Genomic DNA, 27,975 nt, shown 5'->3' on the forward strand with positions numbered 1-27,975 from the left:
AAATTAATTTAAAATTTAGAGACGACCACAAACGATCTCTGAGTAATTCAGTCATTGAACTCTCTTCCCGTGAATATACCTTGGCTGAGAATCTAGCTTATTTCTTTTGCACTCGCTCAGTCGCTTCCTTTTGAGTTTTAAGGTGTGTGTCCCAACTCACTGAAGCGTATTCTAGCTAAGTCTGACTAGTCTGAGTGTAGTAAGCTCCTTTGGGTGCATGAAGCTTTCCTCTTGGTAAACCCAAGGATTTACCAAGGATCTACCAATTTTATATTTTGGTCGAACTCCTCCCAGGTATTGGTGATGTTGGAAACTGTCTAGGATTTCATCGTTTAAACTGTGTAAACAGGGGAAATTGGTTTTCTTCCCTGGGACTTGCAGTTTGTAGTACTTTCCAACATTAGATTGCATTTGCCATTTATTTGTCCATTTCTTGACAGTATTCAACTCACGATGTAGCTTTTTATGTCAATTTTCATAATTTACTTCGAACAATAGTAGAAAATAATCTGCAAATGAGCAGATACGTGAATTGCAGTACCAAAAACTTAATAAGATACGTGAATGTTCAACTCCACTGCCCATAACGTTGATAAAAAAGCACCAATAGTCCCAGAAGAGTTCCTTGTGGGACCCCTGAGTCGACTCTAAAGCACGGCACACACTAGAATTTTTTGACCAGGAGAAATGTACGAATTTCATAGCAGCCTGTCGTTCCTTCGTCAAGAAATCAAAATGCTTTCGTTCACCACCTATGACCTATGTTTGATTTTCGAACTTTTTGCCACGAGTACTCTATTTTCTCAAATGTGTGCCGGGCGCGCTCATTTATCTTTTTGCGACCAAAAGGGGGCACTCATTCAGAGGGGCATTCACTGGAATGAGTGAGAACGCTCATTGGAGAGTAGCAGGCATTCAGATTTTTGCTCAAAAAAGGGGGCACTCATTAGAGAGTGGCGCTCCAAATTTACTGCTGCACACGGGAGAATTTGGCGCTAGCAATATATCCTTTGTTGGATCTTGCTCAGCAAAATGAAGCTGGCTTAATGGCTAATGAGCTTACACCATGACTCCGATCATCTGGTGACAAATATGTCCACTTGCCAGTGTTTGTTGTATTGAGTGCAACGAAGACACCCGATGAGACTCTATATAACGCTTAAACAGTGCACAGACGGAAATTGGTGGAGTGAGCGAGGCAAATGCCCCCAGGTTTTGCTAAATTGTCGGTTAAGACACGCTTTGTCGATAAATTGTGCAGTTAATAAAACAATAATTTTGGAATGGAATTCCATTGTTTCGTGACTTTTCATTTCTTCTTCTTGAATTTTTACATCCGTGAAAGTTCACCCTCGATTCCGTGCTTTGTACTAAACAAAAAATATAATTATATTGCATTATATTTTTATATTTTTATATAATTATATTGCATAATCATGTTCACGACACATGCCTTTTAAGTACACTTTTTTTTCTTCGTTGGCTGTTCGAATATATGTTTGCTGGCAGATACTGTACATGTCTAGAAAAAAAAGCTTTTGTGATGATGTACAGTAGCAAAAGCTTTACTGAAGTCCAAATCAGAAGATCAATAACATTACAGGTCAAAGTTCTTGTTTCTTGCAATGTCCTCTATGGTTTCTATCAATTGAAACGTGTACCTTCTATACTGAAAGAAGTTTTGAACTTATTCCAAATAGGTTCCGTCTTTTATTATCATTGAATTTGACTTTTTATGACGTTCTACATGCTACCCAGGGTAACCTACACTCTGCTTAGAAAATCATTGAGGATTTAATATGTTGTCATAGTTTATCGATTTTTATTACTTGATTTCACCTACATTTGCTTCTTCTTAGTTTGAGCATAGTCAATGGTTTGAGCTCTTAACTTCTCTTGACATCAATTCTCGGTTCATATCAAGTCCAGATGTACAATATAATGAATTGGTCTCCTTAAAGCAGATTTTTCGTCTGACAGTGGAATGCAATTAGACCTTTTTGTTATAATGCCTCACACTAGTTGCAGTCCTACGAGGCACCAATAGGCGTGGTCCCTAAACGGCGTGGTCCAATTTTTGCAACTTTTGCACCGGTCAGAAAAAAAACTCAAATCCGCCACTGTTATGTCCTGTTATGTTCGAATAGTTCAGTGAGGAATTGGTTTGGTCATTTACGCTGTCACCTGGGATAGTTTAGGTTCCTTTTTCCTCGTTGATTTTTCTATACCACATATTGGTGTTGAATTGACTAGATTTTGCAATCAAGTTGCTTATTTCATGATTGTTTTTGTTTCTCACATTTTACCATGCCACATATGATAATTTATCGTCTTATTCCTTTCCATTTTGCAACACACTGTATGATTTATTCTTGAGTATGTATGATTTATTGTTGTTTTTTGTGGTCGCTGTTGGTCCCTACGAGGGAGCATTCGATCTCCTTCCGCAAGGCGACGGTCATCTGCTGGAATGAGGATCGTAATGAAATTCCAAAAGGGAGGAACTCTCATTAGATGATTGCCATTATCTTAAACATGTACTTGTATATTAGAGAAGTATAACGATAAAACTAGCCCTTTGATGGCATGTTATTTGTATGCCCAACATGGGAGATAATCACGGTCAGACATCAGCGTTTCGACAAGTCGAGGATTGGCTGCGCTCTATGGGCCTAATTTGTTATGCTCAGCCGTTTTACGACAATGGCTATGAAAATCTGGAAATATGTAGGCAAATAACGGAGGAAGACCTGAACGTGATTGGCATTTCTAATGTCAAGGACAAGAATGACATCTTAGCTGGTGTTTGTCGCCTGAAACAGAAAGCCGTTTATTTTGAATTGGAGCCAGAAAAGGAAGAAGCAGAGGCAGTTGTCTTTCGTAAACTCGACCCATTTGTACTCAAAATGCGCGTTAAATCTGAAATGGAAAAGAGTAATATACAGCTTACAGAACCACCATATTTCTATCCTGTGAGTATGTTTTGAAGATTAATTTACCCATAAATTCTCAAAAATTATTTGCGAAAAGAAGGTCTAAGCATATATGTCAAGTTTATGTCCCCAGATTCTTGAGATCTATTCTTGTTCTACCTAATTAGCTCTATTGTTTCTGTTGTAAGCCTCTTTGTTGCAATAGAACGATGGACTTGAAATTTCAATTCTTGATTTATGCTATCTTGATTTTGAACAAAACAACGAATTTAAAGAATGCATCTATTTTAACCAATCCTTGCTGACACCGCAATTTATGCATGGTATTCTGGCTATAGATATAACAAAACAACTTTCAGGTGCTTGTAATTTTTTAGTCTCAGCTGCAAGAAGTTATTAAATTGGTTGAATACTAAAATCCTTCCTAATAGTTTGTGATTTGTTGGATTCCCTACGGGCTTTTCTTCCCTGCTCCTAAATTTAGCTTAGTTAATCAAATTGAAATGCCTTAAAAACCTTTGAAAAATAAATTGTCAGTGTGATCAAAATATGCTGGGAATGATGTTCATTTGGCTAAAACAAGCCACTCAAAGGAGAGAAAAGATAATTAGATGCAAATTAACACCTGCCATAATTTCAATCACCAGCAGATGGTTTAAGGAGACTTTTAATACTACAAAATTATGGGACCATGTGATAAAATGATTTTTTAAATAAAATCTATTCATGTCTACCATTCATAAGGCCATTGAAGACAGGTGATAGCAACCAAGTTTTAAATAGTTTCATGGTTTATTTACAGGATAAAAAATTTTAGAGCCAAAGAGTTCCCTGTCTAATTCTATTTGAAGAAGAATTTGATTGAAAAAATCTGCAAACATTCAACTTTAAAACTCTATATTTTTAATCAACTTGATCACATTGCTCATTTTCCATTATTCTGTCCTTTAACCAATAGCTGGTCAGGGCTGGTCTCTTGTTTTAACTTTTCTTTAGTAGTGAAATCTCAATTCTTTAGATCTGTAGAAATTCTGATTCTTAAAAAAGTAGTGAACTTTCAATACTAATTAATCAGGAACATGCCAGGGTTTTCAAAAGAGAGGCAAACACCCTATTTAGGTTCTTCATTAGCATTAATTTTGTATACTTCCTCTCCATAAGATCCACAGCTCTCATTCTGGCTAGGTTTCTTTAATCTACAGGTCAAAATTGTATAAAGTGTATGCAAACATATTGCTATTAATTCCAAAGTGGCATATAACTTGTAATTATTTTTTGCCCTTCATTTTGTCATAACCTTAAAGGTTTTTTGGGTGTATCAGACTTGATATTTCTTTTCTTTCAATAGTAAGGCTGGAGTTTTCTGCAGCCTGGGCCTTTTTAAGGCTTTTTTTTCCTATATAAGAAATTTGCTTTTGAAAGACAGTTTCAAAAGGTTTTGTTCAGTCAATTTTTCTTGGATATGAAACAGGACCCTGAGGCTCTGTGACCTCTTGTGCTGTTTCTTTGAAACCCTTGTAATGGTTCTAAACATCATGAAAATGTATAGCTTATGTAATAAAATATATGGGGGTGAGTGTGTAGTTTATTTTCTACTGTAACAATAGATGAAATTCCTTCCAAGGTAAGTTTCTATCTATAACCACTAACCACAGAGGAAATGGTGGTTACAGACAGGCATAAGGCTTATTCAATACAGGACATTAATAGATCTGCAGCAAAAACATTAAACTTTTATCACACAACCATTATTTGGGTGTTTTTCCTGTAGTTTTGATAACTGTCAAATTTAAACTCAGGTGTGTTTAATCCTAAATGTAAATACAAAACTCTCATTGGCAAGTGTAAACCTTGTTGAACCATAGAACAACAGTCTGTGTTTGAAAGTTTGAATGTGGCCATTGTGTTTTATGATGTGAAATTTTTTGTGATTGTTTGAGGCTTGCAATATCTATTTCTACTCTTAAAGTCCTAGAAATGGCTCCATGTACTTCCTCTGGACCCAGAAACACTTCATGATTTTTTCATGTCTGGAATCACAAATAACTTTTTTTAAGCAAATGTTCAGTCAGTGGTTGTTTTGTTCTATTTTGTATGAATATTGGAAAAGAAAACACTAACAAATATGAAAATATAGACTGAATAGTTGTATGTAGAATAGCTTTTATAGTCAATATTTTCGTTGGTCTATATTTCCAAGCTGTGCAATCACCAAGCCTTTTTGGAGCAAAGCAAGGGATAGTATGGTAGGATGAGAAGTTACACTAAGAAATAAAGCAATTATAACAGGCCCAGCTTGAAACCAAATTTAAATTTGTAGCCCTCCAAACACATTTGGTCTGTTTCCAAAAAACAATACACTGCAAACTAGCTGCTAAGAGAGATAGATTTCATTGTGTATTGTAAAACTAGTTAATGGAATTTTAAGTTCTTTAAACAGTATAAATGTTATTATCAAATCCAGCCATGTTTTGCATGAAACTAAACTTTAAAAAGTGTATGGCATAGATAAGTATTGGAAAACTATATTGGTGAACTTTTGAACCAATGAATACATTGGCATGTTTTTTCAAGTAAATTTGTGCAGGCCTTTTTCTATGCATCTTGTAATATTTGAATCTTTTATTCCATGCTGTTGCATTTCATATTTGTTCTACGCATAGGCAAAATAAGAAAATTGTTGTGCATAGCAAAGCTTTTGAGAAATGCATTCATGGCAAAATCTAAGTTCTTGTAATGATTGTCTCTGTTTACTAGGATGGTTCTCTTGGGTCATTGGAATCTCTTGCTGAACAGCTCAGTTACAAACTAGAGACCTTTGTGGAGGATGTGCTAAATGCTCTTGACCAATTCAGGCGCAAGCAGCTGCCTGCAGGACTGTACAATGATGTCAATGAAATGGTAAATGGAACGGTTTAAAACTTTAACATTGAGTTAGCTGCCTAACCAGTTATATACTACTTGCAGATCTAAGAAAAATGTTCAGAGCTCTGTATTGCATATGTAACCCCAGTTTGAAGGGTTAGTTCAACAAACTAAAATCTTTAAATCATTGACAGCATTAATCTTATCTTTCAATTTTGTTTATCCGAATGAAAGTTACAAGGACATACCAAGGTTACAAGACGATGCCGTAGAGAGCATGGAAATACAAAGCAACCATGCGATGATAACATTCAATATAACAACTCAACACTAATTTATACATCTAAATATTAAAGATTACGTAATGCAAATAACAAATACATAAAGTAGCAAAAAACAAATAAGACACAAGTGAGGAGGTTTTCAACAACAACTTATTGAAATCTCTCTGAGGCACGAATGTATCTCAAGGTTGCCTCGCAAATTTTTGTATTGGAGTCAAAAGACAACTTTGCGTGACCATACAGAATGATTTTGAGTGAATCTTTATTAGAAAGGTTTACCAATCCATGTGGTCGCAATAGCGCATCCACGCTGCTGAGAAGATCACGTCTATCTGTGTTATAAGCATGGCAGAGCAACAAAAAGTGCTCTGTATCCTCAATACCATCATTTATCGGGCACAAAGGATTTAAAGTGTCACTGAAGTTATGTTTGAATTTATGAAAGTTCAGTTTACTGAGTCCAACACGAAGCTGTGTTAAAATTGATAATCCTTTTGGATCGTGAATGTTGTAGACTAGTTTCAATTTTATTTCAACAATAGGTGAGTAAGGTCAGGGTCCACACAAGATAGCATAGGGAACAAACTGTTTTTTCACCTGATAAAGCATTGTAAATTAAATTGAAATCAACTTAATTTGCATTTTCAGTTTGATTAATGGAATTACAACTAGAATGGGATTAAAAAGCTATACATAATTAATGAGTATGACCAGTGGTGTTGCCAAAGTAGGAAATTTGGGAGCAAAGTTAATCAGATAAAGCCTAAATAAGATTTTTTAAACACAATCCTTGAAATTCCGGATACACCCTTTTTTTTAAAATTTCTTGTAATAAACTGTAATACAGTTTTGGCTTTTTAACCTTGATTGCAAATGGTCACCAAATCTCGGCTGCCCACATTGCATTTAATGAGTATGGAAATGTTTCATTTCAGTTTTTTAAGTTGTTTAACATCTTGTAATTTTAATTTCATGTAGATGGATATGCAGCGGCAACAGGAACAGAAGAAAAAAATCAATATAAAGACAATTTCTCCACCCAAACCTAAACGAGAAATTAGAGTAAGTCAAAGATCTTGAAATTTTTTTCATTTCTTTCGTTTTGACATTCATCTGATAAAATGTTCCTAAGTTTTTGATTACACTAACGAAATGAAATAAACTTTATTAGATGTGGATGTTTTGACAAATAAATAATTCGATTTAATTTGTGTATAAACGTTACTTTTATCGATCCTGTGTAGTTTTCTCAGAATTTTTAGTTTATCTGTAATATAGAAATTTGAAAATGTGTTTTTTATGCTTGTTATCTTGTGTTGCAGGAAGAACCGAAAGACTATTTAAATGTAGAGACGCCATTTAAGCGGACTTCAAGTTTGTCAGTGCACGATAAGAGAATAACAAAAAGCACAACAAATCTTGCTGATATGGATTTGGGTTTGTATCGGCCTATTTATGGCTCTAAAAATCTTTTATGCCCCCGCTCTAGTTTGTTTGCTCACATGTGTTTTAAGCTAGAAGTACTTACAACTGTGATGCCTCCTTATGTCTCAGTGTTGAAGAACCCACTATATATATAAACGAAGTTTTTTTGTTTTAGAAAGAGCACTTGCAATGCATATGTTAGAACCTCGTACAAAGTGCCATTGCAATGTGCGCGAATAGCCCTTTTGAAAATCTGCATTGAACTAGCATTTTTATTGTTTCTAACAAAAACTAACGACTTTTGCATCATTCAAATTATTAAGATCAGTTTGTCTTTGAAAGTTTGCAGAAATTGACGTGAAATTTTAGGCCTCTGCAGCTTCTTTCCTTGGGTCTGCAAATTTTGACAAGTTTATAATTGTTTAAAGACCCTGCATCGTTTTTAATAAGATGTTTAATGCCATAACTTGGAAACCTCTCGTTTTTTTTGCAGACCGAAAACCTGTTGGCGCTAGCAAGAAAGATAAAAAATCGAAGCAGGTATCAAAAAGCTATTCGACGCGAGAGAAAAGCAAAAATCTGCTTGGACTGAATGTGCGTAAGAAGTCGACGGGTAGTGATAAGAAAGGGCAGAAGAACAGAGAGTCGTTTGTTGCTAAAGACTTGACTTTTAATCAGCAACAACTGATTGAACTCCAGACGAAGGTGAAGCATGGAGAAATCTCGCAAGCTTACGTTGTTGCCCAAGCTACCGAGCAAGTTGCATTTACTTTTCGTCAGTTTTCGCTATTGTTTTATTACCAACAGTGGTTTATTCCCTTCTGTATAATGATGGTATTGCCTATGGTAAACGGCGATTTGATGAGGATCGAAAGCATCTTTCTAAACTCAAAGTTGTTCCGGTTTCAAAGTGAGAAGGATCAACGTCAAACTGATTGCTATCTCTCATATTATTTGTGTACATTTATATTCTAGATTTGTCCACAATTCCAATTTTTCACTCGTGAGGGGTGGCTTAGCCAGCACCATGTTATGCACTGCAATGCCAAATAAGAAGTATTTGCTTGGTTTAAGTGACCTTGACTATTAGATAAAACGTCATCATTTTCTCTCTGCCTTAATAACTTTCAAAGTGATATGGCCAGTATCTGAGAATCTCAAATTGTTTTTTATGAGCAAAATGTTTTTTTCTAGGAATTATCGGCAATCCATTTTGGGCGAGCCGTCCCATATGAAAGGTATAGACAAGCATCAGCTCACAAAGAAAGAAAAGAAGAAATTAGAAAAAGAAGAGAAAAAGCGAAAGAAAATCGAACGCGGGAGACCCTCGGGACATTCAATGTTCTACACCACAGGTTTGTGTCCGTATGCTAAGTAAGGGGTCCCCAAACATCTAGCCAATTGCCTTTATGGAATCTTTGGTTTCTCATCGACGCCCTTCGAAAGAATCTACATAAAGATAAATAGGTTGATTATTATTAAACAAATATGCAGTTTCGACATAAATCGGCCCTATGAATAGTCTTGTTGACCCCCAAGAGTTGTATTGACTAATTTTGGGGCCCCTGGTCTTGAAAGGATCATTAATAATCAACTGTATAATAAACTATTTCTATGAACTCGGCGCAGTTAGAGCTGCTCTTGTAGCAAGTGGCAATTGGGCTACCGACCAAAACAAAGAAATGTTTGTAATCTTTCATCTCACTAGAATCCCATTACCAGAATTGACTTTCGGTTTCGATTCACGATGATTTCGAAGATTTCTTTACTTGACTATACATATCCTGTTAATTATATTTAAAATTTATATTACAACGGTAACTGCATGCTAGAATCGGTTACTGCATTTTAATTTTCATTCACTGTAGATGACACTAGCGAAACATCCTTTTAAAGTATCCAAAGCGAATCAACTATAATATTTTGACTGCAACAACTTCCCTATCAAGGAATAAGAATTCAATATAGCGATTCTCATATGCTCAAATTGTTTGCTATTCAATGGATAATTTTTATGGTTTCAACATCGCTTAATTTACTTTATTTCTGCTAAAAAATTTTCAGTCAGAAATAGATCCTGCAGCCTGTTCCCACGCACAAGGTTTTTAGTTAAACCGACCCCCGTCTAGCAGAAACTCTCTGATGTTTTTCAAAATCAATTTCAGATCGGAGTGATAGCAATGCAGATGGACGATCAACAACGCCGCTCCTGGATCAGGATGAATCACAAGTGGGTTTAGTTGATATTAACTTACTCAATGCTGGTAGCATGCTCTCTTTGCGATCTTAGTGATGCACTGTCAACAAACTTACTCGAGACAAACTACAGCTGAATCTGGTTTTCTTGAAACAATGTCTAGTTCTACATGATTAAATTTTGCTTATTTTTTGCCTTATTTATTAACTTTTTTAGTTTCTTTATGTGGTAAAGTTTTCATAATTTTTTTTAGTTTTTAGTGTGTTTATAGGCCTATTCAACTGTCACTGTCAAGTGTGCTAAAATCTCCTACCTCGTTTGCGTTAGCCTCTCAATCATTTGCAACCCTCAAATGCAGTGTTGACAAGGAAGGCACCAATTTGCGACCCAAGCTTGTCTTAAGTCGGTAAAATTTGCCCGAAAATATTAATGTAAGCATTTTCAGATAAAAAGTATTCATGACAAAAGTGGCTTTTTTGTGAACAGTAATAAAACAAAAATGATGAAGAAATCCATTTGCACAAATTATGCGGTGTTCAGAGAAAACAACATTATTGAATGCATAAGCCTACAAAATCATAAACGCATTTAAAAGTTTCTTCTTATTTTCGTTTTATATAAATTTAAAGCTTAGTATTTAAGATTTGAATTAATGAGTCAAATATTTGTAGTTCGATGACATTGTGTCTTTGGGACATTCGTCCGGAAGTGACATCAGTAGAGAAAGCCCGGACTTGCGGTCCTTTGGCGATAAGAAATTGCACAAAGCTGATAATGGGCATGCAGGTATGTCGAAATTGTATGATGAGATAATATTAATGGTCACATGATTTTTTTTGTTTTATTACGTCACAGCAGCTATTGAATTGAATCAGCAGCTTTTTTGGTCATTGCCACGCTAAAAAGAGGTATTTTATGACATAAAGTTACATTACACATTACTTATTACAACATAAGGAAGGCAAAATCCCTTGTCTACTCGATGACCATTACACAAAGATTGGCAACAAAGGTTTGGGGGTATTTACTTCTTTGTCCAGATGCAAATAACTAGGTGACCCGATTAAGCATGCAACTCGGGTATAAGTCTAGAGGCGTTCTATTTTACATATCAGCGCCTGGATAGCTCTGTCTACGTGGCATCGTGCACTTCTTAACAGACAAGTAAATCTTTATGTCTGGTTTCTTTTAGGGTTTCTTGGTGATGGGTCGCCGAACACTTCAGCCGGAAATATCAACATTGATCGATGGAGTTCAGAAAGACGAAGCACAGGTATGCTAACAGCCCGTCTTTAAAAGAGCTATGTCTCCAAGAAAGCTGCGAAGAATTGCGAATGTTATGGGTTTTTTCTTGTGACATCGATTCTAGCTTCCAATGCATTCATTCACGTATATGTTTGTGTGCAGTGATAATTGCTTATATAAAGATAATTACAGTCTCGTGCACTCTTGTGTAAAACGTTTTCAATTTACATTGCTCGATCTGTGTTCTAGGCTCCAAGAGCAGATCAAACAGCGTGAGATCATTATCAAAACCTGCCAAGAACCCTCCACCCGTCCCTATATCCAAAGATCAGGAATCCAGTTTTCAAAATCAGGACTCCCGGCCCGAATACAGCGCATTGCAAGGATCGCCTGCCGGTAAACGATCCTTAAAACCCACCTTATCGGCTCCTTCACCATCAAAGATGGCAATAGGCCAGCGAAAGTTCTCGCCAACTCATTCAAACCATAGCGATACTTCTTCTGAGCAGGTTTCCTTTCAGAATAAGCTCAAAGCTTCATCCTTTGATTCTATGTCCAAAGGCAACAACGGTGATAATGTCTTTCAAGTTAAATCCTTTCCTTTTGCGGCTCAAGACTTACAAGAAATAAAACTAAAATCAAATGAAATAAAAAGACGCTCGATGTGCCCAACAAATAATAAGAATAATGATAGCTTGAATAATGAACAATCTGAAGTGACAGATGAACGCTTAAATCCACCTCTTGCATCCGCTACGGCTCCTCCAAAGCCGCCTGATAGGGCTAATGCCCCAAATGACGTAAAACCAATACCAAGCCAGAAGCCCGAGGAAGTTACAGTTCCAGTTAAAAACGAAGGGTTCAATGCAAATGTTGAAGTAAAACCGAAGGGGGAAACAGAGAAAAAACTTCCTGTCCCTCCACCTAGGAGAATACCAAACACCATCGCAACCAAGGACACTGAAAGTAAAGATACTGTAACACATGGTGATCAAAAGCCTGTCATCCCGCCACGGAAAAGAAGAAGCATTTCTTTGGAGCCAACAAACGCGAACGAGGCCACTCCAACAGTGCCACTGGCCGGCAAGAAGGCTGATTCTATTCCAGGTGCTTCTAAACCAACGACAAAACCGAAGCCGGTTTTCCCGCCTCGTCAATTACGGGAAATCAAAGAACCTGACAAAGAGCACAATGTTCAAGGTTTACATCAAACTGAAGAGACTAAGATTAAAACCGAGGTTAAACCTACACAGGTCGAAACGAAAGATGCATATATTGATATTGACACTGGAAAGCAAAGACCGACGTTAAGACTTCGCTCGCTTGAAGAACTTATTCAAATGAAATTAGACAAGGAAGATATAGAGATCTCGGAATTTCCATACACAAATCAGGTTTGTAGATGTAATTAAACTCAACATAACTCAACATTACTTCGAAAATTTGATTCCAAAGTTGCCAAAAAAGAGTTTTTATAACGATATTTGGTAATTGCCTTCAAATTTGTTTCTCAAACAAGTTATCTTGCTGAATAATTTGCTCTTAAAACTTGTCATTCAATTTTGTTTTTTATTATTCAAAGATGTTTTTGTTAATCACATCTACTAATAGATGAAGGAGCAAAATTCTGTGTTCGATTTGATGCAATGCCACAAGGATCCATTCTTGACATTTGATTTTTACACTCACGCTTCCTCATCGTTTTCCGATCCGGTATGCTTGTTGTAGCGACAGAGTTGAAAATTTAAACAAGGACCAGATGACTACAAATTCCAACATTAAATGCCAAGTAGAAATGGCCAAAAATCGAGCATGCGTTAATCAGTTCCTAGTTTCACACTTTGTTTCTTCACAGTTACAATACAGAGATCAGTTCCATTGCCGTCGAAGTTTTTTCTTGCCCAAAATAATATTGATATTTAGATTCCCCATCTAGAGATGTGCCTTTGTTGTTTGGCTGAGCAGTGATATTTTTTACTTTTGTGTTGCAAACCTTTCTTGCTCAAATTTGCGATGTAAACCAAACTGCTCGCTCCAGAAATCTTTACCACATTCCATCCCAGGGACGGGCAAACTTTTCAACCTCGTGGCTACATTTACAACATTTGCTAGCATGGAAGAGCAGTTCGGCCAGAAAGGGCTGAGCAGAATCTGAAAGCATCTTTCATTGAAAAAAAAAATCAGAGCATATTAAAGCAGAACTGCAACTTTCCTGGTTCAACAGAACAAGATGTCCCTTCCTATTTCACCGGACAAGATGTTCCTTTCCGTCTCCTTATTTGAACAAACTTGAAAAAGACTTTCAAGGGAAAATATTTTTCCTCTATAGAGAAAGCGTGTATCTATATACATATCCATTGTCTGAATTTTGGAAGATTTATACCTGATAAACTTCTTTGCGAGAAAGCTGCTCACAAATATAAATGCTTGCTGAGGTCTTGATTCTTTTCGTTTAGGGATGAACTTCAATGCAAAATATTTCACGTTGATGGAAAATATTTTGCAGCAAGCTACGACTTCCATAAGACTTTTTATTCTTTGAATATTCAATTTTGTAGGTTTAAGGGCCACTAAAAATTTGCTGACGGCCCGCATTTGGCCTGCGGGCCATAGTTTGCCCACCCCTCTTCTATCCCCACCAAATATTTATTGGCTTTGCAAAACTACTGAGCTTTTTCCAGAAAAACACTCCTGCCAACTTCCACTTTCAGATAGTTTACAACCATTTTGCCAGGTTTAATGTGAAACTCAGCAGCACGGTTCTCCTTAGATAATCTGTAATGAAAGGCCTTGCTTTTTATGTGGTTTTTTTATTTCGGGACTCCAGATTGAGTTTGTGTCCAACCATCCTGAATAGCAGTTTCTGGCGCTTCAGGGCCAAATACACTGATTGGGGGTGTTCTGTAATGTATCCTATAATGATTTATATGTGAAAAGCGGGTTGGAGTTTTGTGACTGAAGACATTATTTCGGGATTTGTTTTTAAAGCAACTGTGTCGTGCCCTCTCCCAAATCCAACTGAGCTATCTCCGAGTCTGCGTTGTTGGCTGTGTGTTCTGTATTTTGACGCACTTTTTCACAAAAGGAAGTTGCACAGCTTTTTAACTTGATATTTCCTTTCTTTAGCACGGTGGATGGAGTGTGCCTTTCCCGTTAGTCGCTCGATATTCTGCGGAACTTGAAAAGCCGCTCGAACCAGTGATTAAAAGCATGGATACAGTGCGATGCGAGCATCTGCAGCAGAAAGGAAGAGCAACAGTGAGAACATTTGATACCTTTTTGATAAATAAAATATTATATTTTTTTATACCTTTTGTCATTTTAGCAACTTTTAAATCAAATTAATCTTCAAAAATATTTTTATCATTTAAAATTTTAAACTACAACTAAAGCTACTCAAATTTATGCCACTCACAATAGTGAAAGACGCAAGGTCATCTAGTCTCCATTATGAGTGACATTTACAATTTTCAAAAATTTTCGTTTAGTGCTTGTGAACCCCTTTTTAGACGGCTTGTTCCTAAGCAATGATAGTTTCTATTGATCGCGAAGTTCTCTCTTAAACAGTCCGTCTCTGTGAGGACTATGTTACTATCACATGTAGCTCTCTGAATCTGAAATTCCCAAGTTTCTGTGTTGTACTTAAGATGCTCCTGAAAGATACATGTTGATAAACCACTTTTCCTTCTCTTTTATGTAGAAACGAGCGGTTCTTATGGAAGTGCTACAGACGTCAGACTTTGATGCGATCACAACCTCAGTTGAAGCTTGGTTGATATCTATCGGCTTGCCAATGTTTAGCAAGGACTTTAAAGAATGCGGCGTGCTTTCGTTCGAAGGGCTTCATGATCTAGCGAGGGAAGACGTGCTCGGTATGGGCATATTCGATATTAGACACGTGAATGAACTGATGAAAAGGCTCAGCGGGGATAAATAACGCAAATTTATTTTTGTACAAATATAAATATCTTTATCAAACTGTGCGTAATTGACTCAAACCCTTTTGTATAGATAGGACCTGTATTTAAAGGGATGTGCTTGCTGAATGAATGGAAATTGTTTTTTGGTTGCAGACAGGAAGCTGTTAAAATAGTATTTTTATTTTCAAATTCGGTTTTTCATCGGTTTAATATTATGTCATGCTTTTTCAGCTTAAACAATTTCTTGTATCCTTCTCGCATCGTACTTGAGCTGTAACTCGCAGTTAAACAATGTAACAATGTACAGACCCAAAAAAGCATGAGTAGGACCGACGTTTGTATATGGATGCGTTCGCTAACTGCACATGGCCAACAATAAAATTTTAGTTTGAACTTACTCTCAAGGCATAGCGTAGAGTTTTATTTTTTAGAAGTAGTTAGGTGCAGGAAGTTGTCTTTTTTATGTCGGATTTCATTGTCAAGCCTTTTTGGAAGGTTGTAATTTGTTGCGCTGTTTGCTAGACTTTGAATAGATTTGCTCTTTTCTGTTATTCTTTTTCATTGCACTGTAACAAAATTACCTGTTCCTCTAATTTTTGACTTTCCACAGAAGACAGATCTTTTCTAACTGTACCAGGCTTCTCTTTAACAAAGTTCAGGCCCGCTGAGAGCTTTTGTCAGGCTTTTGGCAACCAGAAGGTTTGAGCCCTTGATGACTTGATATCAAATGAATTTTACTTTTTCGAGTGGGTGAACAACTTTTTAAATGTTGTAAAGTGATTTAACATTTTTCTAAGCGTACAAAATGACAACTCCCTTCTGAAAAGTGAAAGCCTGTTATGGTTACCAGTTTTTTTTATCCTAAGACCGTATCTTCATTCCGCAGTTTATTGTATTTTCTTGCACAGCGTTAGATCTTTATCAAAAAATTGTGCTTTTTAAAAATTCCTTAGGTGTTGCAGTTAAGATTTTTCTCATTTTCAGTCCTTGCATGTAGAAGCTCTTTGGAACCTTCCAACATGATTGTTTTTCTTCTGTTAATGACCCTAGGCTTGTTTATCTGAAGGATCTTGAGCCAAATCCTGGGCTTTTTCTTGAAAAATATTGTTATTGATGTTTTTATTATAGATCAGTAAAGACCCTACCCCCTTCTTAAATGCTTTCCTTTGAACATCCAGGTTTTGTCTCATCAACTTAATTTTGCATTTAAGGTGCATCTTGTACTTACTTTTTTTATGTTTTCTATAAACTGCAGAGATATAATTTTGCTACTCGCATTAAATACTAATTAAGACATAAAACAACGAACTCTTATCTTTGAAATTTTAATTTTATAGGAAACAAAATTTTGTTGTTTTTTTGTTGTAGATGAAACTTACGAACGCTCATACAATCAAGTTATGCCATGTTGAAGTATTTTTCAAGGTTGTGCAATTAACACGAGTTTCAAGCCTCATGCTCGCACAAATGAGAACCGAAATATAGTTTCGAATAAATTTAATCATATTCTTAGCAATATTACCGTAGTTATTGAATTGCTGGAAATACCAGGCAAGAAATGCATAGAAATTACTCCTCATTCTTTGAGTTTGCATAGCATCTCATTTAACAACCCTTTACAATGATATTCGTAGTTATCAAGTAAAATGTCTTGTTTTTTCGTTGACTTCTGCTCTGACTGTTCCAAAACTTGAAAGCCTCATCAACTGTAAATTAGAGAAATGGCAGCATTAAGCTGTTGCGAGGAAGAAGGTAGAAGATTTATTCATCAGCCAAGGAAGTTGAAAATATTCAAACCAAGGAGGTTGAGAATCTGTATCAGCTCGTAGCCTTCCATTAATACATTTGAATCATCATGGAGATGAAGGTGTAAATTTGTATCTGTTTCAAAGAAAACCTTTATGACTTTGCCGTAGTCAAACATTTTTAGAAGAGTAACGGAGTGGTGAGATTGCGAGTTGATGTGATGAGATAATCAGTAGATATATGTATTCCCAGAATGACTTGACTTGCAGCAAGTCATTTCGTCAGAAATTCCCTATCGGTGCTTTGGAGAATATACTTTGGAGATATATATTGCAAAGCAATGCAATTCTGCATTGCGCTGTGCAATCATTTAGCTACGTCATTAGCTTTGCACATGCGCATATAACACTTCCTTGCCTCGGCCTAAATTAATACATGCGGAGGAATCCAGCAACGTGATGATGGAATGACAAGTTTGCAGACTGATAAAAGCAAGCATGCATGCATTTGGAAGACAGTCCAAAGAGTAAGTAGCGTTTGATTTCATCTTCTTAAGTCTATATGAGCTTTCAGTACCAACCAGCCTCGACAAAATGCGATGTTTACACATTAAACAACTTTTTGCCTTGGTCAGATCGACATGCGTTTGACAAGATTACCTGTGTCCCATGATTTGTATCCATGTGGTAGCGATGGTCATACGAGCCTTTCCTTTTATTTTTGTGAACATTTTTGGTATGTGTAATCTGCTTTTATTTAGTTAGGGCCATTTTTGGCTTTATCTTAGGTGTACAAGTTTACCCTACGTTAGAGTGCCATGTTTCAAACACGGTCCAATAACGCCACTAAAAGTATTGGAACAAAATGGTCGGAGTCTGCAAAAATTGCCATTTTCTTAAAATGAAAGCTTTTAAAACTTAAAATTAACCTATAATCGATGTTATTAATTGAACGTTAAGTTATTCAATAGAAAATTTATTCATTTCTTTGAACTTTAATAGTTATGGCAGCAATATAAGAAGGCCACCCTTGAGGTTATCATTTACTTCAAGTTGTAAACCCAAAGATAGTTAAAAGTTTCTTGTAACTATTTTGTACCAATTTTTTCCTTAAATATTTAATTGAATACTTTCATCTGGCAGAAAATTGCTCATTTAAATTTATTTATCACAGTGTCCCTAAAATATGACACTGGTGGTTAAAATGCTGTTTATTTATCTAATTCTATCTAAATTCACCACAAGAAATAACACGGCTTCCCCATTGATTGAGTGGAGCTTCATTTCCTTGGCCTAGACCAATTGCTTTAAAGTTCTGGTAATATTAAATTGTCAGCTAGCTGGTAATTGCACACCTTGAAAAATGTGCGATCCATAAAATGGAGACCTTGTGATTTCTATGAAGACCTGATAGCCTTTTAAATGTCATATATTAGAAGGTGAAGGTGAAGATTTCTTAAAACCAAATATTTTTGCAGATTTTTGGAAGAAGTTTCTTGAAAACTTAATGGTTTAACAAAAAAGATATAAGTTTTTAGGCCCTGTTGCCATTACTCTGTTTATGTAACATCCCATGTATTTGGTAAATGCACTCAGAAAATACAATTTATCAAGCTTATCGTAGCACCAAAGCACCATCTGCCATTTTGACAATCAGCACGTCAAGCTAAGAGCACTTAACATTCCATTTATTTGGTTTGTTTACAACACTATGACACAGCCACTTTCAAAGATAGTCACATGGTTTAAAGAATTGAATTAAGTTTTTATTGTGCCTTCCAGTAGTCACATGTATAACATTATAATTGTGAAGCTTTCAAATTCTTTCAAATAGAATGTTACCTTTCTGGTAAGCTTTAATTATTGATGTTTTGATAAAAAGCAGCTTGATAGTTTAAAGGTTAAAATCAGAATGATTCAGACTTTTAAGAAAACATTGTTTTCCACTTTCTTATAAAATGTATTTGCTAGAGCTGTTGTTTTGTGTTCAAGGAGGCTAGGTTTCCAATTCACTATTTGATTATTTAATTGGTTTCATGGATTTTACATCATACTACATTGCTTTTATGATTTTATAATAGAATATGTAGATCGGAAAAATTTCAATTGATTGAACAAAGTGATACAACACCAATTCTTAGAACGCATTTTAGAATATTCTGTCAAAAATGTAATAGCTGTGCTACTGATGCTCTGACAGAAATAGCCTACTTACTAACCTCCTAGCAATATGTGACAACTTTGCAAAACCCGGAAACCTGCAAACAATTTTTGCTAACATTGCAAAGCTGTCAAAAGCTAATCAAAATCAAAACACTTTCTATATTCCAATTTCTGTTTGTGCTTTAGACCTGTGCTTTTCTGCCTTTCAATGTCTTTGTTCCTTCCCAGGTCTCATTAAAGTTAATTTTGCAAAACTCACTCAAACAGTATTTCTGCATTTCCTTTGTATTCCATATGGCAAATTGCAAACAGGTCTAATTATGTTGACTTTTGAAAAATGGAACCATTCCTCAATTACAAGAACAAGGCTCTTATCTATTTTGGTCACTCTTTACCATAAACATGCAGAACTAACTATAACTGCACTTTCATGACATTCAAAACCAAGGGCAATAAGTGGAATCCAAGAGGGAGTTGCCTTCAGGAGTTAATTGTCCATTAAAGGATCTAGATTGCCTACTTGATCCAAAGAGGATGGATACCCAAGTTTCTCCAACAGCTAGACCAGATTCTTAATTTTTTGCTTAGGAAAATAGGGACAATCCTTTGATTTTGGCATTTTGTGCATGCATTGTTTTGATTGTCTCAGCCATTGGAATTTGGCTTGTTTGTGTCAATTGTTAAGTCATCAAGATTCTTATCCACTGTTATACATTTGGCACAAATCATAGGACACATAAACATTTGGCACATATACATACCAGGCCTTGCCCGGAAAGGCGCTCGATCGAGCGCACCCAAAAAAAGCCTTGGAGTGCGATTTATAGAGCCCCTCAAAACGTAAAAACAAAATAAATTTTTGGAATTTGTTGAATCAACTTGATCAAGCATAAACAATCTTCCCAACAGACCACAATATTATGATTTGCGTAAAATTACCCCTTGAGAAAAAATTCAGCAAATTCAACGTTGGGTTTTCAATATCATTTTTTTTCTAATAACCCTCTAATAACCATCGAGGACACAGGCCATCAAGCGTATTCTCCGGCAGATTTATTTGATTTTCGAGCAAGCGTTAATCTTCTATTGAGGTATATATTATTTTCAGTTTTTTTAATAACTTAAAAGCGCCTGTGCAAATCAGCGATCACGTTTCCGTCCAAATTATCGCATTGCTTTTCATTTTTAATTTGCTTTTGCGAGTAGTAGATGTTCTAGCTCTTTTTATAGAATGGATAACATGAAAAAAGGAAACAAAGTTAAATGTTCGATTTAAAGCCATGCGCTTTGATGAAGCAATATGTGAAACTGAACATAACAGTAGTGATACTGACACTGATAAAAGCTCATCGAATGATGGCAACTTACATATCTAGAAAAATCTGAACAATTTTGCGACTTTGTTTTATTATATTTCTATATTTATATTAACATAGTGTTTGTTGCATGTTTTGTTATTTCATATTATGGTGCTTTCTGGTATCACCGTTGAATTTCATATTTAACATTCTTCCGAAGCTTTCAATATGAAGCTCTTGATCTCCTAAAGCTCTCAAAGGATGCTCTCAAGGAAATTTACTTAGAGGTGCGAAATAGAGCGCCTAGAGTTTCTAAGGGGCTCTTTTTATGGAGCACCTTCATTTTACTTAGAGCAAGGCCTGATACATACCTTCCTCCTGGTCATCAAGCACCCCACTCCATGTACATAACTAGAATGGTTTGGTTGTTCAATATTTCAACATTTCAGTAATCATTTATTTTTTTTAAATTTGGTTGACTTAGATTATTTTAACTGCCATCTAGTCCCATTTATATGAAAAATGAAGAAAACCATTAAGCAAATTTTAACAGAACTAGGAAAGCAATTAAATTAAAATAACTTTACCATGTTAGCCATAAACTTCACAATTTTAGCCATGCTATCTTACACCAAACCAGGATCAGATAACAAGGTGCTGCCGGAAAATCCTGAAAATGTATGTCAGAGTCAAACCTGATGAGGTTGATTCTTGTACCTGTTTGCTTCAATGGAATTTTCCATCTTGTAACAAGAAAACTATTTCTACCTTACTGCTTTAAGTTTTAATTATAACTAGGTCTCAAAAGCAAAAACTTGTGTTATATCGGCCAAATGTAATAGTTTTACAGTTATGCTTGCAGGGACTATATTTATCTCAAAAATAAAATTTGCAATAAAGTTGGACAGGATTTTCATTAATTGCAGAGTTACTTCAAATCTTTTACAATTTCTTCAGAACAAGGGTAACACTCACATCAATTTAGTTCATTTTTTAACTTTCATGGGAAGCAAAGAGAGGACAAATAATTACAGAGGAATATTGTTTCCATATAATTTAATTTTTAGCCTGCTTTTTGTTTAATGTATTCAATCTAGGAACCCTGCTGTTCAGATCATTGTCCACACAATTTGTCTATCCATTTAAATCTAACAATGTTTTTTATCCATCAGAGTAATGTCAAACTTAGCATTATGTTTACATTTTTCCAGGACTAAGCTTGATGCTGTTTTGTCAAAAATAACAGGGGGAACTAATTATGTGCCAAGTTTTTCAAATGAGCTGACTGGAAAACAGCCAAGAGACACTAAGGTCAGTATATATTGAAATCTGATTTGTGATTGCAAATCTATACCAGCATAAAGCTGTATGCCTAATTTTGTTATCAACATTATTTTATCATGATCCATAATTCAGAGACTTTCTGATGAGCTTTGACAATGTCATTGGATACTTGTATACCCCTCAAAGTTTGCCAGATAAATGCATTTTACTGATTGGCGATCCAATTCTTGACATTTTATAAAGTTTCATTCTTTGGTGGTAAACCCAGTAAACCTTAAAAATGAAAGTATTTCCGTAGTAAATTTTCTTTGATTGATTTTTTGAAAGAGTCATCCAGACAGTCCAGTTATGGTTGAAGATGTTGCTAAAGCTGAACAGAAAGAAGCATATGTGCGGCCTACAAGGTTAGTTCTTTTTATGGTTATTAAATATTACATCTATTTTTTTAAGTTTGTCTTAATTTCTATGACCAATGTGTTTGCTTGATTATTAGTTTCTTGTTTGCGTTATCATTTGCTAATATTTGAGTGTATCAAGCCCTTGAAGGAGCAAAACATATCTGTCAAGTTTACGTCCCAGATGCGTAAGATTGTTGTTCTACCTAATTAGTTCTATTGTTTTTATTGTACTTTCTACTGTTTTTGTACCTCAAATGCTTGATACTACCGTTATTTAGTTGACCGGTGGTCTGTATTTATGTAATGTAAAATAGATAAAATATGATTTAATTTTCAATATATTTATATAAAACTCTAAAGAGAAAATATACTAATGAGATTCTGAAGAAGCTTATAGCGAAACATCAACCAAGTTGTCTTTTTATTTAGTATCTATATATATATAGATCACAATTTTTCTTTCTTAACATAAAGACTAGATGATGTTCTTTTGACTATATGTTTCTCCAAGGGCTTTCCATCATATAGTTTAATTTTTTTACAAGAAACCTTATTCCATTTTCTTGCATATAACATTCCTCTTTTCTATGACTTTTTCGTTCTTTGATAAAAGGATAAATTTTTCTTGTCACAGGTTGATTCCAAGAACTGGGCTTGAGAGATGCTTAATCAAACCAAGTTACCATTTTCATGCATGGAAAACTGTTGTTGTGCCTCGTAATAGCTCAGGTTTCCTTGGAGACTGGGAACAGTTGCAGCCAAATTCTCATCAAGATGAATTGTAAGAGAAAAGATTTAATTGTATTATACGTTAAGACCATTTCAGGATGATTTTTGGGAAGAGGGGGAGCCAATGCTGCAAAACTCTAATTTTGAAGTTACTGTTGAATTACACTAATCAAAAGTAGAATCTTTTGGTTTTAATTCCGTGTATCAAATTGATTATTAGTTAGCCTATAGTACTGTGTGTAGAATATGTTTGGAAGCATCTCTGTTGTGGTTTCTTAATGTTAAAGTATTATATTTCTTTCTTCTTTAACTTTATGCACATCAAATTTATGAATCCATAATTGTTGCATTCTTGGTATGTCCAATGCTTACTCATTTTGTTCCAAAGTTTGTCCAGATATATGAACAACGTAACATGGTTAAAGACATGAAAGCTTGATTTGATCTCTCCATATGTTTCATCTTCAGTATTCAAGTTCAGATGAACAAAAGCGAGCTTCAATTGATTGAACCCCGTGACAGCATTATGCAGGACACATCGAATGCATTGAATAGCAATACTTTAGAGGCTCGAAGAACTCTGATAGATGCCTATCTTTATCAAAATAATGACCAGGCAGCATCTGAAATGGAATTTTCATCGTACGGTAAGCAGTCTTCTCTCTACTTTGTATGGGATATGCCTCAGATATTTATAAATGAAGGAGTCGAGAAGAAAAAGGTCTTTTCGTCCTTTTTGCATAGGACTTTACAATTTAAAATTTTTATTTTCTGTTATTGAGCTTTTAGACAACTATCGCACAAAGCATGAAACCTATGCAACTAAGTTTTTGGTGCTCTTGATTCACTCAATCTTTCCATAGTTTTCCTTGTTGTTCTTCTGTTTCTCTTTTGTAGAGTCTATATCACCTACGGTTAAATTAAGTTCCCCATGGTTAATCAACGTACAACAATCACTCCAATCAATTTTGTAGCTTATTATTGTAATATTTGTGTCTCTATGTTAAGTGTAAGTCTTAGGGTTGTTATGCATTTCCATGCTCCCTAGGCTTTTGTATTGTAATCGATTGTCGTTGTAAATTTTATGAGAATATAAAAAAACGTATTATTCCAGTACGTTTTAATCTATATTTTGCCACAAAGGAAAACCTTCTTGTTCAAAATTCTCGATATGCTTGGAAGTTTTTAGTCCGAAGTTGTTTTGCTGAAATTTTTCTATCCAGAAAGTTTTCTATTTTAATCTGTATTTTATTTGAGATATTACAAATTTTTACAATATTTCATTCTCTCCTATGTCAGGCTTTCCGCTAAAAGACACAGTTGTTGTCGTTCACCAATCAGAGTCAGCATGTATCATGTGTGAAGTTTGCAGAAGGACATTTGAGACGAAAAAGGCTTTGAAACGTCACCGCAAAGACATTCATAAAGGGAACACTATCCAATTTTCCAATAGCAAGGACTCGGGTGCAGAAGCTAAGCTGCCAGTTAATAGCCTTAAGCCAAAGACATTATCAATTTCAGAAAAAAAGATGAAGAAGATAGAGAAAAATGTTGAAATTGGTACTAAAGTGAAACCAAACAGTGAAAAAGTAAAGAAGGAAGGTGTGGCTACAAAACAGGATAAAAACACGTTGGCAATTGCGAACACTCAAACAAAAAAAGGACAAAAGTCTGAGAAACTGAAAGAGAAAGGCACAGTGAAAGAGAAGCAGAAACTAAAAGAAGGATCAGAAGGAAAAGCTCAAGTTAATAAAAAGAGCTTACCTAAGGACAAAACAATGCCTGGAATAAAGAGCTCTAAAATGGTTTCAAAGAAAGGTTTCAAAGAGGATCTGCTGTTGAAAGAAAATGACAAGAAGAAGGTATCAATTACCTCGAAAGAGTTGAAAAAGAAGGAGGCAATGAAAGAAATAAAAAAGAAAATGAGAACTGAGACTGAGAATGAGAAACCATCTGGAGACAAGTCAGGGAATATTGCAAATGACAGGAAAAGGAAGATTTTTGATGCGGACCCACATTCTCAGTCAGCCAAGAAGCATTTAAAGAAAGACAGTGCATCTTTGACAATGGCAGCTAAGTCAAAAGAGAAAGAGCTGGTGCTTCCTTTTCAATGTAAAGAATGTGGGGAAGGCTTTAAAACTGCACTGAGCTTGGAGAAACATGTGCCAATACATAGTATCTTGAAGTATCATTGCTATCGATGCAGTGAAGTATTCATGAACCTGAGGTCATTGACCAAACATCTTTTAGTGCATGAAAATGAACCGCCAGTGGATGATCACATGCACCGATGCAGGGTTTGTTCACAGGGTTTTAAAACCAGCCGACAGTTGCGAGGGCATCTTTTAGAGCACGAAAAGATTGGAAATCAAGAGGAACAACCGCCTAGAGCAAAGCATAAGTCACATGATCATCAGAGTGAAGGGGCAAACTTGTCCTCGGAGAAAACTGCAAATGAGAACATAAGCTCTGCTAAGCACAAGCAAAGCAAATCAGACTCTGACACACATCAATTCGAATATAAAAGTTATTCTGCTTTTAAAGATCACGTTGTGGAAAAACTTGTAAATTCAGCGGATAACTTTATTCAGTGCTACAAGTGTGGGGAGGTTTTGGTGAGCAAAAATGACCTTACTCGCCATTTAGTGAAATCTCATAAAATGAGTAGAAAAAGAGCCTACACTGCTGTGCGGCGAAAGGAAAGAATAAGGAAACATGAAAGAATGGATTTGTCTACAAATAATTTTGGGACGCAAAGTTCAGTTGCTGAAAGTGTAGAGAAGAAAAGTAGCAAGAACATTGTTGGAGCAACTAAAAGCCATGATGAAAATTCGATTTCAGAAGAACATGTTGCATTACAAAGCAGTTTAGGGGGAAAAGGAAATAAACCAGAACAAGCAGCTAAACCAGATTTCACAGGCGAGGGGGTTTATTCTGGGGGGAGCATTCAATATGAAAATGTAGATTTAGATCTTCATGAAGATTCAGATGCCCAAATTCCTGTCAGTGACGAAAGTTGCGTTTTAGAGGAACAGGAATCTGCTCAGATTTTACAAGCGTTATTTATCAAGATTGATGGCGAATCAGAACCACAGGAAACTGAAAGTTCCTCAAATGTAACATCTGATTGGCAGACAAAATCAACTGTAGTTTCGAACTGTGTTGAGGGAGAGTCGAATCGTTCTGCTAGAAAAGGGACAGGTGAAGTCAGTAGAAAGAAAGATGTTAATTCAAGCATGCGGAATCCATTTGAGGGTATGAACCCTAATTCTCATGAGAACAGAAGTGTTGTATCCATCAAGAGTTCTGAAAAAGAAGATCGGGACACGAGCTTAGCTTTCAATGGCAGCAGCTTGAAAGAAAATCAAGTGACAGAGCCTTTAGTTGATACATCAAAAATTGGACTCGAAGACGAAGATGATGAGGTCATCGATTGGTTTTGGAAGAATGACGAAAACGAAAACTTATCAGGAAGCACTCTTATTGGGGTAGCAGTCAATAAAGGTGTAGAGATGAAAAGTGATTCCAGAAATGAGGAAGTGCGAGAAGATGCTGGTAGAGGTGATATTGTAGTAAATGGTTTGCCCAGCAGGGTGGAGGGTTGTATTATTGATTTTGTCAATTGTAGAGAGGTTGATAAAGTTCAAGATAATCATATAGAGGAGAGAATGTCTGTACAGTCGGGTTTCAATGCCTTGGTATCAAAGGAAACGGATATTTCGGAAATGGTGAATGGAGAAACAGTACGCGAAAAGGAAATATTTGTAAATGTAAAGGGAGACTTATGGCAGCAGAACCAAGTGAAAAATGTTGATATTGAGGAAATTCATTGTGAGAATACATTGAATAGAGGTTGTGACCCAGTACAGAGCGAGGAGCCACTTATTAAATCTCCAGAACTGTCGAAAGTGCAAAGCCCTTCTGCTGGAATGGCAGAAAACCTTGAATGCCATCATTTTGCTGGCAAAAATGATAAAGCAAAGCATAGGGGTCGGACTAGAAAGAGGAAAGGGTCAAAAATAAAAGAAAGAAACGAAAAGGTTGTTGTTGTTGATAAACAGGACCATGTTATTGATGCACCTTTAAATGGAATGTCAATGACCGGAGATGTATCTCTTGCTTCAAATAAAAAAGAAGATTCTTCAATGGATCGTAGATTAGGCTTGACTTTGCAATCTGAAGTAGCCAATGTCGGGAGTTGCAATGGGGAAATCGTAGTGAAGAGTCAGGTGCCATTTGCAGGAACTGAGCAAGTGACTTGTCCTCTTTCTTCCCTCATTTACGTTCGTAGGCGTGCTGCAGTAATCGGGGAGGAGAGAATGCATAATTCAAAGAAAAATAAGGCTGCTTGTGATGCAGTCAGACAGACTTGTGATTCGAAGTTAGAATTCGAGCAGACACCAGGGGAGCCAGGCGTAAATAGATGTGATTTAAATCAGAGAGACAACGTTGAGGTAGACGTGAAAAGACAAAAAAGAAATCAGAAGGTGAATTTTACTAGAGTCAAGAACAAAAGGCAGGTTTTGAAGTGTTCAAATTCTATTGATACTGAGAAAGGTGGCTTAGGCCTTGTAAATAATCATTTACCAAGCACTTTACCACTTTTCAAATGCAGCCATTGTGATGACTCACATTTTGTACAGAAAGGTATCACGAACTCTGTATGCACATTCTGTTCTTCAATTCCGAGAAAAAACTCAGAAAAGCAGACAAAACGAACGAAAAAAGTTAGAAGTACGACATACAAACATACAAATAAGCTTTGTCTTGATGACAGTGCTTTGAACAATGCGGAAACAGAACTGAATACGTCTGATGAATTTGAAATCAATTTAGAGACTGGGGAAAAGAAATTCAGATGCGAATCTTGTGGGAAAGCATTCAATACATCATACTTCCTACGTCTGCATAAGAGGCGACATGAAAAGGAAGACATGGTTAAGAATGGGCTTGCAGTATATACATGTAACGTTTGTGATCAAGTTATGACGTCTAAGCAATCACATGCCAAGCATATAAAGCTGCACAGGACTGGAACTCTGAGCAAAAAGCCGACTGGAAAGGGGAAATTTAGAAAAGGCAAGTTGAATCAGTCAATTTTACACAAAAAGGATCACGAAAAGACCCATTCAAAGCCGACCTCAAACTCAAATAAAAAGTGAGTGCATTGAAACCGAATAGAATGCATTGTGAATACAAGATCTGTAAATAGAAGAACATTTTGCTGTTATTTTCAATAGGTTTGGACATGAGTTAGCTTTTGTATATAAAAACCTAAAGTGCCTTGGGAAATGAGGGGCAACCAATGCTTCTTGCAGATTCAGTTCTGTTTCAATTAAAGTTCTTGTTTGGGTTTTGTTAATAACACTGTCACAGGACACATTGATTTTTATTTATACTGAAGTAATATATGAATATATGAATGGCACGTGTTTTCATAGTTGAGGTTTCTTTTGTGTAGTCATTCTTATAGGCCCGTTCAGGCAAGG

At 35.9% G+C, this 27,975-nt stretch overlaps 2 protein-coding genes across 2 annotated transcripts; both read left to right on the forward strand.

Moving 5' to 3' along the window:
• The first annotated feature begins 2,428 nt into the window (after positions 1-2,428).
• Positions 2,429-15,446, forward strand: LOC135685144 (uncharacterized). Its single transcript, XM_065200964.2, has 12 exons — positions 2,429-2,972; positions 5,691-5,834; positions 7,061-7,144; positions 7,405-7,519; positions 8,001-8,262; positions 8,702-8,862; positions 9,673-9,737; positions 10,376-10,490; positions 10,897-10,977; positions 11,199-12,343; positions 14,076-14,207; positions 14,650-15,446. The coding sequence occupies exons 1-12, from the start codon at positions 2,598-2,600 to the stop codon at positions 14,884-14,886; spliced, it is 2,916 nt and encodes a 971-aa protein (XP_065057036.2). The 5' UTR covers positions 2,429-2,597; the 3' UTR covers positions 14,887-15,446.
• A 133-nt stretch (positions 15,447-15,579) lies between these two features.
• LOC135685143 (uncharacterized) lies at positions 15,580-27,924 on the forward strand. The gene is made up of 6 exons (XM_065200963.2): positions 15,580-17,141; positions 21,287-21,386; positions 21,687-21,763; positions 22,392-22,538; positions 22,955-23,133; positions 23,786-27,924. The coding sequence occupies exons 1-6, from the start codon at positions 17,113-17,115 to the stop codon at positions 27,646-27,648; spliced, it is 4,395 nt and encodes a 1,464-aa protein (XP_065057035.2). The 5' UTR covers positions 15,580-17,112; the 3' UTR covers positions 27,649-27,924.
• The last annotated feature ends 51 nt before the right edge of the window (positions 27,925-27,975 follow it).

The sequence above is a fragment of the Rhopilema esculentum genome, chromosome 15, assembly GCF_057945365.1.
Source record: "Rhopilema esculentum isolate cy_ngs chromosome 15, ASM5794536v1, whole genome shotgun sequence".
NCBI lineage: Eukaryota > Metazoa > Cnidaria > Scyphozoa > Rhizostomeae > Rhizostomatidae > Rhopilema > Rhopilema esculentum.

Bases quoted from the DNA above. Each gene is read 5' to 3' on its own strand.
- LOC135685143 (XM_065200963.2), top strand. From the start codon at position 17,113: ATGCATGCATTTGGAAGACAGTCCAAAGA. The intron at 21,764-22,391 runs GTTAGTTCTTTT...TTCTTGTCACAG, and splicing joins GCATATGTGCGGCCTACAAG to GTTGATTCCAAGAACTGGGC. The intron at 23,134-23,785 runs GTAAGCAGTCTT...CTCCTATGTCAG, and splicing joins AATGGAATTTTCATCGTACG to GCTTTCCGCTAAAAGACACA.
- LOC135685144 (XM_065200964.2), top strand. From the start codon at position 2,598: ATGCCCAACATGGGAGATAATCACGGTCAGACATCAGCGTTTCGACAA. The intron at 10,978-11,198 runs GTATGCTAACAG...TCTGTGTTCTAG, and splicing joins TTCAGAAAGACGAAGCACAG to GCTCCAAGAGCAGATCAAAC. The intron at 14,208-14,649 runs GTGAGAACATTT...TCTTTTATGTAG, and splicing joins AGCAGAAAGGAAGAGCAACA to AAACGAGCGGTTCTTATGGA.